Source organism: Lates calcarifer, linkage group LG1 (genome assembly GCF_001640805.2).
Source record: "Lates calcarifer isolate ASB-BC8 linkage group LG1, TLL_Latcal_v3, whole genome shotgun sequence".
In the NCBI taxonomy this organism is placed as follows: Eukaryota; Metazoa; Chordata; class Actinopteri; family Centropomidae; genus Lates; species Lates calcarifer.
In genome coordinates this window covers 659,044-670,907 of record NC_066833.1, presented here as the reverse complement: position 1 = coordinate 670,907, position 11,864 = coordinate 659,044, and the positions used below count along the sequence as shown (strand labels likewise).

Genomic DNA, 11,864 nt, shown 5'->3' with positions numbered 1-11,864 from the left:
GAAACCCAGCTGCAGGTGGTTGGCAGTGTGAATGCAGAGCTCCCATTGGATGAAACTGAGGTGGTTTCTTCTTCCAGGAAACCGACCAAGAAGAAAAAGAGAAAGATCCCCTGTGGTGTTTGAATATGAGGCTGATGAGCTGGAGGCAGCTGCACAGGAGGATGCATTGATCAGCGGCCTTGCAGAGGAGATTGTTGCTAAAAAAACAAAACTAGGAAATGTGAGTATGTGATGAGGTAAATGGTTCAAATGAAATGAAGTGATTTAAAGTGCCAGACTATCTGCCTACACTGAGACACAACTGTCTTCTGAAAATATTTCCCACCTCAGGATGTTGAAGAGCCATCCACACCTCTGAGCGCAAAAAAGTCACAAAAGGTGAAGACAGCCCCACAGTCGGCATCTGACTTCATCACCTTTCAGAGCAACTCTGTGGCCCCAACACCACTCTTCTGCAAGACAAAGGGAGGCCCCAGCACCCCACTATCCAGCAAGAAGGTAAAGGTTATGAACTGCCAGAACTAAGCATCAAAAGGTCGTCTCACACAGATTACAGCAAAAACTTTTGAAGTGTATCTCAAAACCTGGACTAAGAAAATCTAAACTATCCTGTATGGTTACATGCCACTAGAGGTAAGAGAGAAAGTGGATATTTTTGCAATTTGGGTACAGACCCTTTAAGCTTTTCAGTGTTGCGGAGTACAGTGAGTTCATAGCACTTTAAAGATGTCTTTTCCCCTCTAAGCTCTAAAATCACTGTAAAATCTTTTCATTTGCATGGATGGTAATGGCAGTTGATGTAAAAAAGCAAGGTTTCTATATTTTCTTTATAATATTTAGATAGAACTTGAAATGTAATTCCATCGCAAAGCAATACATTTTAATAGATATGCTGTCTATTTAAATTGAAGACATACATTTTACTATTAGAAAGCTCAGTGTTCAGTTTGCTGACACCTGACACATTTGTAACTCTAATTTGAAGTTGCAAATGAAAACAGGTCCAGAGGTTTAGAATATGTGACAGACACTATTGGCAATAATTTCTGGGGCTAGGGATGTAACAATATCAAAATCTCACACTACAATTATACCTCGGTAACAAGTCAACAATATACTATTTATTGTGATTTCTTTTTTAAAAAAGGAGAAAAAAATGCTTATCAAACAATGAACAAGGCATTAATTTTAACGTACAAAAACAGTTGGATAATGAAATGCCGATTCCCCAATGTTTAGGTAACCGCAGTCTGGCAGTGTCTACATATTGTTTTTTGTTTATCCGTCACCTTTTCCCTCTCTTGTTTTGTAAAATGGGGAAAACCAAATTGCTTCCACATATAAGATCTAAAAGACAATGGAGCATCCACATTTTCAAAGGCTTTGTCTCTCTCTCTCTCTCTACCCTGCTTTGTTCTCCTTTGCCTCCAACACCAGCATCCACCAGCTTCGCTGTACTAGGTTTACATAGATTTGAAGAGGGAGCAAGTGGAGTGCAGAGTATTATGGGCATGCATGAGATGATGGTCTCTGTAGTTCTCATTTCCCTTTGCTCTACTCCACTGCAACTGCAACAAAACTACAGTTTTGCCTAGAGGGCTTTTGTTATTGTGAAATTGATGATATTCCCTTTTGATGATTGATGAAATCCTTATCCTCCATACCACTCAGACACATCCAGCTGGTGCAGACTGAAGTGTAATATCTTCCATCATACATCATCCACCGACATTTATGAGATAAATAACTGAAAAAACGCAGAAGAAACATTTCCAGTGTAGACGAGGGGAAAGAGCTAAAACTGGTCATTAAAAGTGTCACCACATTGTCTGATTTGTCAGTTGTTACCATGACGTTACCAGATCAGAGCTGAATTGAAACTGACGTTTAAGTAGCAGATCAGCAAGTTGAAACTTGCTCACATTTTGCTGTTGTACCATCAATGCATACACCTCAATAGTGGGTTGCTGTCTGATTGTAAATGCTGTATTCAACACATGGACTTACATAAGAGCTGGTCCTGACAAATAGCCTCATCATTCGGTGTTCAGTGGCCTAATGGTTAAGGCGCCACATCCACAGTTCGGTTCAGTCAGGGAGTTTGTGTTGTATGTCTTATCAGGTGAGCTGAGGATATGGAATATGATCAGAGTCAGATAGTGTGTTAGCTAGTGAAACTTTTGCCATAGCACAGAGCTGTACTCTCTGGAGATGATAACTGATTTCTAGGATGAAAGAGTAAGAACAAAGCAGCAGCTCCCCCTGCTGCTAGAGGGGCATGTATAGTCTCCAATATAGCTCTCAAGGGGCCATTGGCAGTTACTTTATTAATACAGCTGTCTGCTTCCTCCAAGAGGTCTTTAGTGTCAGTTTTTGTTTCTGGTCAGAGCTGCCAGATGGTCTCTTGGCTAATTTACAGCTGTGGGGAGAAGATCTTTGCTATTTACACGGGCATTAACCTTTTGGGGCTTACATAGAATGAATGTGTCAACATGTCACTCGAATTCTCCGGACAATTACCTGCTCTATTCACACATCAGCTCACTGAAACATTATGCAGTCCTGTCGACTAAGTTCCAACTGAGTTTGACATTTGCATTCACACATATATGGAACAATTTCAGGTCTGCAGTGCATATGTAAAAGCAGCCTTAGACATTACAGAACTTTGGTATGTTTTCTCTTTTGCATGGGCACTTTATAGTGCATTACGTTATGGGTGCTCAACTGTGAGGGCAGCCTATAGGGAACTTGTGGTACTTTTTTGTCCTCAGTGTCCACTAGTGTAACAGAACAGCAAATGTCGTCTACAAAGGCAGATTTTCTAGGTCAGGTTGAGTGAGAGATTTTGTCCTACCTATATATTGATATAAATTTTCAAAAACTTTCTGAAATGGAAATAGAATTAAATGAGAAGTACTGGTTTATCGTACAGCTCTGCCATTTTCTGATGGTAATAATGTTGTTGTTTGAATAACGCCATACCTTATGTAACTGTGTGTTCTACTTTTTTGGTTTTATTCCACAGAAGAGTCAAACTCCCAAATCAGAATCCAAGAAGGTGACCTTTGGTCTCAAGAATAACAAAACAACAGGTAAGAAAGGTTTTAATAAATAATACACATTTATTCAATGTAATATTTTAGAAAACAATTTACTGTAATTGGAGCACCTGTTTGTTTAGTCAAAGTATCATTTTAAGTTCTCCAGCCTCCAGTTCACTTTGCAGAATTTGAAAAATGGTCAAATAGCTTCACAGACTGACTTAATGTAAGTGTCTTGAGAGATTCACTGCATTCTCTACACCCACAGTCACATTTCTATTTGCAAGTGCAAGTAGAAACAGACAACCATGGTGCAACGCGCAAACTTACTGTGTATATTTAGTGTAGCCGCTTATGACTCATTTAATCGCACTCTGGATCTAGGGGAACAGAAGTGACTGCTATAGGGGAGCAGCAATTTTGTTTTGATATTTGGGTGGCTGATGTTCAGCCCTTTTAACTATTTATCTACAGTAAAGTAAAATACATTTTATTTATACAGCACCTCTCAAGAACAGACATTACAAATATTTTACAATAAAAGAATAAAAAACAAATAAGACAAAACAAAAACAGAACATAGTGTAGCCACAAGTGGAAATACAGTATGTAAGTTCTTACCCCTCTGCACTCAACAGGAATGAAGCAGCTCTGTTGGCCAAAAACAGAGAACGGGCTTTGTAGAGTTACATATCGGAAGAACAGCAGACTGGCCCTTGAGACAAACTTCAACCCCTCTTGACAGCATGATTATAATTTCTTAACCCAAGGAACCTCGACAGACAATGAACCAAGCAACACATCACCTCATTTTGCAGAATAATAACATTTTGAGGATTTACACCAGTCTTATGAGCGAGGCAAAGAGAATTTCTACCAGTTCTTACAGATTACCACTTCTCTCTTAAAGTAGTAATGACCCTGATGCCGTTGAGCAGTCTAGAATAACTCTGATTCTTACTGATGCCTATAATTAAAAAAAAAAAAAAATCCACTACACAACACTAAGGGTATCACAGACGAACTATTCAAGTGATTTGTCTCAGTGAATAGAAATTGAAGTTTTTATTTTTACTTTTATTTTAATTCAGAAAATAATTATCAGTAATGAAAATAATCTTTAGGTGCAGCCACAGTAAAGATTCAAAACCTTAACAACTATTCAGTTTACACAACTATCATAATTATTGCAACTGTGAATAAAGTGATTATGTGAATTTATTTTGCAATCATGGATACATCTATGTATGTGAGCATGAGGACATGTGCTTGTGTTCAACTCTGGGTGTTTTAGAAGTTTGTCATTAAAAAGTGAGTGAAACTAAGCAACTACGCAGCATCTGTTCACTGTAAGTTGTCTTGTCATCTTGATAAAAATCTTGGTGACCTGGATGGAAATGACTGCTGGAGATGGATGTCTTAAGCAGAAGTATTTATTTTAGCTTGATGCAACAAGGAGATAGACAGTGGACAATACAAATGTCAGCAGGTTTAACATAGAGTAATCTCACACCAAGCTGAGGCTGTCTTCCTGAAAAGGACCCAAGTTGGCATGGCAAAAGCAAACGCCTACATGTGAGGATATTCTGTTGGATACTTACCTGACTCAAATTGTATCATGTTTGATCCTCATGTTGAACCTCTGTATTACTGTCTCCCCATTTCAAGGACATCTCTATACCAGATATAACCTGTTCTGTTCTTTCTCTGACTAAATGTTGTGCATGTGTTATCTGCTCTCTTGGATGATGGCATCTTTGAGTATGTATTATCAATCAAGCCCTCCACTGTCGTTGGTGGCCATGGATGGGAATGAGTGCAGTTGCACACTAGCTGCAGATTAAGGGATGAACTATAGTGCCCTGTACTATCCGACCTTCACAATTGTCCTCTTTCTGTCTTTTGTTTAGGTCAAGTGTCAGTCTTAGGCCAATCACTATTCTTTCACAAAACTCTGTTTCATCAAATAAACACCTTAGGCACAACAATTTGCTGTACAAACAACTGTCACCCATCATATTTTTTTCTGCGGATTTGAGCCACTAAATATTTTGTGTGAGGATTATATTCTCATCTACTGTTTCTGAGGTTAAGACTGCGCTGTATCTGTGTCTTAACTCTTCTTCTTATAACAAATTTGAAACAGCATTGCTTATTCCTTCTTATTTCTCTATGTCATTGCGTAGAGTTTAGGAAGACTGATCGTAGCCTGCAGGTGACTCCAGATGGATCGTCACGAGTGCCTTTTGACCCAAAGCAGAAACCAAAGTTCGGGGTCTTAAAGTCTCCACCCACACCACTCTCCACCACCATCAAAAAGACCCTGAACGCCAACAAGAAAACGATTTTGAATACTCCAAAGAACACACCTAAACGACGACCTTCAGCAGCAGACTTCTTCTAACTTCGTACACTGACAGACTGTAGATACAGATGTAATACTCTCTGTGAACTTTTTAATAATAGACTGGTTAAAACAAGTAAACAAATCCCTTTTTGGAGAGAGAGAGATATTTTTATGTTTAGCTAATATCAGTGTTACTTGTTGAGTGATGTTTGAATAAAGTCACAAATTCCAGCTTTTCCAATGTTCTCAAATGTTCAGTTTGTGTGTAATTAAGTTTGATACAGAATACTTACTTTTTGAATGTGAAAAATTTATATTTTGCCAAAAATATGTCTTGACATAAGGACAATCCACGAATGAGTGAACTACATTTTTCCATAACAAATTTAGGGCATTATAATGACAAATAGACAAATGCCTCCAATTAAAGAAATGGAGGAAAAATCTACAGTTGTCTTTCCAAGCAAAACTTTGTGTGTACCTAGGGGAAACTTATTATTGTTTTAACACACTTTTTTAATCAGAAAAGAATATGGTGTAGTATGAGCAGCAGGAGCAGTCTCAGTGCTCCTTGTGTATACACAGGATGTATTTAGGCACAGCAAGTATAGGTCATCTGGATTTTGGCAGTGGTCAGAGGCCAAAGTCACTGTAGTTACATGTAAAACTGAGGAGAGTAGACTGGAATATGCTATCGGTTGTGTAAACCTGTATAGTTATATATAGTATATATGTAGACAGCTGGATTAATTATTAGGATCTGTCCTGTGAAACAGATGAATGGATGTAGTAGGTGAAAAGTCGCCTTTGATGACTCCCCATAAAGCTGTGTATAGACCTCATCCCTGTGGAGAAAAAAATGCCAGGCAGACAGACTGTGTGTAGGTCATTTTAATATTTATTTTGGAGACTGTACATGTATTACAGATACCATATTTTATTAATTAATCCTAGTCATAAGGAACATTCCGAGATATCCGCAATGTCATTCTTCCTATCTACAGAGTACAGTCTGTCCTACTCTAAATTATGACTAGTAAATTGTAGCTATCTAAAATCTATCTAAAATTTTAGATACAGAATACAATACATAATAACACAATAGCAACACTGACCATTTGCTCAGCCCCTCTTTGTTCTGTTCTATCTCTATTTCTGCTTGTACTAAGAAAAAGAAAAACTTGAATATGAACATGTAATATGCTTATTATTAGATTAAATTAAACTCTTTTGGTTGTACTGTTGTCATTTTAAAAAAGGATGCGTAAACACAGTACAAGTACAAAACATGTCAGAATATACAGCTGGAACCTTCCAAATCTGGTATCTCCCTATCCTCAAGGCAGTTCAAAGTTATCTAAAATGTGATGTGAATTGGTAATTTAAAAGAAAGGCCATTTTCTTTAAATGTATTTTTTACAGTTTGTAACTTAATTTGTATCAGTTGTGTCTTCACAAACATCAGCAAGCCACAACACAGAAGTGGTTTATCAGCTTTATCAATTGCTTCCATGTTGTCATTTTTGTTTTTCATTCAGATTTTTACCATTTTCCTTTCCTTGTTCATACACTGGGTTTTAAAACATTTGCAAAGTGTTTCATCACACAGTGAAAGTGGCCCAAATACGGAGCACTGCTCTGCCTTTCATGTGTGTTTGACAGGTCAATAGGCCAACTAGCTCATTACAGTTGAAAGAGCAGTTACTGCTGACTGCTGTGTTGAACACCGCAAAGAGAAAAGCCTGTATTTCGATAAAATCTCTCACCATATAAGTTGAAAGGGCCTTACTTCATGTTAGGCAGAAATAAGGATATCTCTAATAAGTGCAAATACCAACCAGAACTGGATACAAAACACACAACAGGGCTGTGTCAAATATAACCCTCCATCTATCATTCACTTTCATTTAAAATTGACATCAAAACAATCTATGATGCAGTTCACTTTGGATTGTTAGCAGAAAGTAGTGTGCATGTTATGGGCACTACTTTTGTTCTCTTGGACACAGACAGGATTTGGTGCAAGATGCAGTACAACTCCTCCAGTTTAAGGCTGGGATTCATCTGTCACCTTGTAGTTGGTCAGTTGGATTCAACTGAGCAACTAGGATTTGTTGATTGGGTTCTTGAGACAGTCTGCTGTATTTTATTTGCATATAAGACAAAGCCATTCCATCCTGGCATTGGGACCTCCATGAGAAAAGTCAGTAAACTGGTGATTTTGATTTAGACAAAATACCAGTGGTTATATGCTATATATATCAGTTAACACACACAGATATATTTCAACCTTCAGGTGGTTGCCATGAAATTTATATGCATTAATGGTTCTGGGAGATTGAATTCCAGCTAGTTGATGAGGCTGAGGTTGATGAGTTTAATGTTTAAAAGCATCATTCTCAAATGCAGTTGTGAAAGCCATCAAATGCTATGATGAAACTGGCTCTCATGAGGACAAAGGAAGACCAAGAATTACCTCTGCAGCAGAGGATACATTTATTAGAGTTACCAGCCTCAGAAACCACAAATTAACAGCACCTCAGATTAGAGCCCACAGTCCCAAACTTTTTACTGGTACTTATGTAACCTGAGATAAATAATGTAAAGTGGCTGTGATGCTTTAAGTGACAGAAACAATAACAATGTTACATTATTGTACCTTTCACTGGCTGTCTGATAGAGGCATGAGCTCTGTGCTACACTGTATTCACACTGTAGATGTTAATAAATTCAGTAATGCACTAAGTCACATGCATACCTCAGATCTTTAGTGTCTTGGAATAATATTACACTTGTCTAATTCATGTCATGTCATTGAGTAATGTACTCAACTGTTATTCCTCAGTTTGGTTTTTTGTTCTTGTGCCAATGTGATAAAAAAAATCCTTCTCTAATGTTGTATTATTGTCACCATGAACAAACGTTGACACAAAAATGTTTTATTAGTTCACTGTCACTGACATTAACAAAATCAAATCTTAACAGAATTCATCCAAACAATTTAAGCTTAACCCCATATTGACCTTGCTCCATCATCTCTATCAGAGGGTGGTGCCCCAAAAGCAGCACTTCAATTACACAGCAGCAGAAACCAAGGGGGAGTGATCGAAGATTCAGGCAAAAAAGGTTGAGTTGCCTTTCATCAGCTGACCATCACGTTAGCAGACAGGGAGCATCAGCAGCAGTCACACAGCGTGTGTTCATTACAGAGAAGACGAGGGAGATTAGACTCCTAGCCGTCTCTCTCTCTGGATTTTAACTGGAAAAGCGGACGTACGGAGACAGAAGCCCCTACAGTACAGTCTAGGATTCTGCTTTTATCTGCAGCACGCGACAGATAAGGTTTCTTTTCAGTCTTCTATTTAGATTTTAATTTTATCAGACGGAAATAACGCAATGGGATTGTGAAGACAACGTAAACTGAGGTAAATTGCTAAATTTAGTAATTTATATCACGTTGCACTATATAGCCTACCATTGTGTGGTTTTGAACAATAAGAACACACTCGCAATATCCATATTTGAAATAGTAGTTGTATACTAGCTGAGTTAATAGCGGTGCATTTTACTCCTTCATCCTCGACATATCCTATGGTCTTGTCATATCTGTGCGCTCCTCAACAATAACTAATAGTGATATGTGCTCCGCTTATTTTATTTTATAGCGTTACACTGTTCCACAGGAATTAAATGTATCTGTATCCGACGTCACCGATAAGAGGGCTTATAACATCCCTAGAGTTTTGCTCTGATTGTGGATCATGGGTTTATTGTAGACTGAAGTGTCTCACTTGAACTGATCTCACTGAAAAACTGAATAATTTACCTGGTAAACACACAGAGTCGAACAGACACATAGCTTTTTCTTGCAGACATTTCATTTATTCGTCTTGAATTTGTGCCTTTTGACGTTCTCGTGCACAGGACCAGATGTAAGATGTTGCCAGAGCGTTTCTCTCCGGTGATCACCATCCTCTTCGTCTGTATGGCATTCTCAGCTGGGCGCTGTGAGTATAACACTCCTTCCCTTCTCAACTTTCTAATGTTGTCACTCACATTTCTTTCTGCTGTGCCACCCCTCCCCCACCCCACTGCTGAACCAATAACCATTTTCTTTGTGGATTATATTCTTCTTAAAGTGTTGCTATGACATGGTCTATCATAGGATAACCTGTCTTGCATGTGTTGGAATTAGGGTAGAGTGGGGTTACATTGAGCCATGTTTTAAAAACCTATACTGTCCTCTAGGCAAGGAAAAATGAAAAAGCAATCTTTATTTCAGGATGTCTCTTGTCAATGGAAATGATTAGAATGCATGATATGATATGATATGATATGATAAAGGGCAATGAAAAGATGACTTCTCAAAAAAAAGTGGTCTCATGGCTCAACTTGCCCCAGTTTAGGGGTAAACTGATCCAAGTCAGAGGATAAATTGAGCCACTTGGGGGTAAATTGACTAACTTACTTTTTCCAGTTTAAACTCGCACATAAGAAAATCTTTAAGGTATCTTTAAGCAATATATAACAAACCAAATACAAGGTTGTTGTTAAGAATATTTTAATACAAAAGGTGAAACAATTTTCAAACATCATCTATTCAGTATTTCAGTGGTTCAAGATTCCACCCATCAAACAGTAACTGTGGCCTGCAGTAACAAACTACCACAGAATAACTGGCCTGGATGGATAAATTCTGAGCTTATCAATACTGCTATCAAGACCAATTGGTCCTATGGTGTAATGTTTTGAGAGATGATAGACTGGGACACCATCGGTCAGGAGTGATCCAGGATCATGCCTAACAAAGCAGACATGCTCATTGACCTCCAGAAAAACCATTATTAAAAGTTTCTGATTATGTGATGTCTTTTGTTTTATTTTTGTCATGTAAAACATTTTTATTTGATTCATCTTTATTTTCTTTATTGTTGGAAACATTTGTCAGACATTTATTGTTGGTGATTTTTTTATTTTATATATATATATATATATATATATATATATATATTTTACTATTCTCATAGTTAAGGGGCCCTGTGTATTCAGTTTCAAAAAAATGTTCAGCATCAGCAGTGTTATTGATGGATGGGAAAATTTCATTCTGTTCAGAAATCAAGAAGTTATAGACTCAAAGTTAAACAATAAAAGCAATACCAATTATAGTACTATAAATATTATATATTATATATTATATGCTATAAATGATTTGTTGTTGTGTCATCTTTCTACCAGGTAACAGAAAAGTATCAATAGTGGTATCAATGAAGACCCAAATCATTAGGCAGTCTCAAAAAATGTATCAATATGAATAAAAAATAATGATCCCCATTCCTACTGTACTGTTCCTTCACTTCCACTTCTTTTTCCTCTTTCTTTTTTATGATTTTGCGCAGGGTTGAACTGATAACTTGTAAGTTGAACCACTGACTCAGTTTACCCTAAGGCATTTGGCTCACTTTGCCACCATTTTGGAAAAACATACAGTGGTGGAAAAAAGTTTTCAGACACCCCATGCATTTGTGAAATACTGCATTAAGAATCACTCTTAGGTCTTAGGTTTCTTTTGGTACAGTCACAGCCAAAATACTAAACAAATCCTAAAAAAGTCATTAAAAACTTCAAATTGATTGGTTCCTTAAAAATATGTAAGAAATTTTGAGTATTGGGTCATTTTGGTACCAGTGATCCACTAATGAAGGTCGTGCTTTTTATTAAATTCAGAGACAAGTACTTCAGAGACAAAAATGGCTAAAACAAGGAACCTAATGCAGGAAACACGCCTGAAGATACAGATTCTCAGCCAGGAAAGGTACAGCTGCCGCCAGATAGCCAGGAAGTGCAGATGCAGTCCTTTAGCAGTTGGATACACTCTGCAGAAATACAGGCAAACCAACAGCTTGGAAGACAAACCAAGATCTGGGCATCCAAGGGTTTCTTCAGCAAGAAATGACCACATCCTGATCCACATGTGCAAGGGAAAACCGCCGAATGACATCACAGGAGCTTCAGCAGCAGTGGTCAAACCAAACTGGTGTCTAGTGTTCCACTCGCACTGTATGTGGCCGACTTTCAGATCATGGCTTAAGGTCCTACAAGACTGTCAAGAAGCCCCTGATCAATGAGAGACAGAGGTTAGCCCGGTATCGTTGGGCCCAAGCACACAAGAACTCGACAGCCAGGAATTGTAAGAAGACTCTGTGGTCAGATGAGTCCAGTTTCCAGCTTTATCCTCCTCCTGATAATGTGAGGGTACGCAGAAGGCCAGGCGAAGAATTATCTCCAACATGTATAGTACCTACTGAGGAGGCAGTATCATGGTTTGGGGATGCATGAATGCTGCTGGTGTTGGTCATCTCACTGTCTGTGATGGCATATTGGCTGCAGGAGCACTGTATCCAGGTCTTAGAGTGGCCAGCTCAATCCCCAGACATGAGCCCCATTGAAAATCTGTGGTGGATTATCAAAAGGTC

The 11,864-nt window shown here is 38.1% G+C and overlaps 1 protein-coding gene across 1 annotated transcript; it reads left to right on the top strand.

Annotated features, from left to right (window-relative positions):
• Positions 1 to 17: 17 nt before the first annotated feature.
• LOC108897143 (ribosomal RNA processing protein 1 homolog B) lies at positions 18 to 5,627 on the top strand. The gene is made up of 4 exons (XM_018696595.2): positions 18 to 220; positions 331 to 498; positions 3,029 to 3,095; positions 5,231 to 5,627. Exons 1-4 carry the CDS (start codon positions 32 to 34, stop codon positions 5,446 to 5,448), a joined length of 642 nt encoding a protein of 213 aa, XP_018552111.2. The 5' UTR covers positions 18 to 31; the 3' UTR covers positions 5,449 to 5,627.
• The last annotated feature ends 6,237 nt before the right edge of the window (positions 5,628 to 11,864 follow it).

Coding starts and splice junctions, on each gene's coding strand:
- LOC108897143 (XM_018696595.2), top strand. CDS start 32: ATGCAGAGCTCCCATTGGATGAAACTGAGGTGGTTTCTTCTTCCAGGA. Junction 221..330: donor AAAAAACAAAACTAGGAAAT/GTGAGTATGTGA, acceptor TTCCCACCTCAG/GATGTTGAAGAGCCATCCAC. Junction 499..3,028: donor CCCCACTATCCAGCAAGAAG/GTAAAGGTTATG, acceptor TTTATTCCACAG/AAGAGTCAAACTCCCAAATC.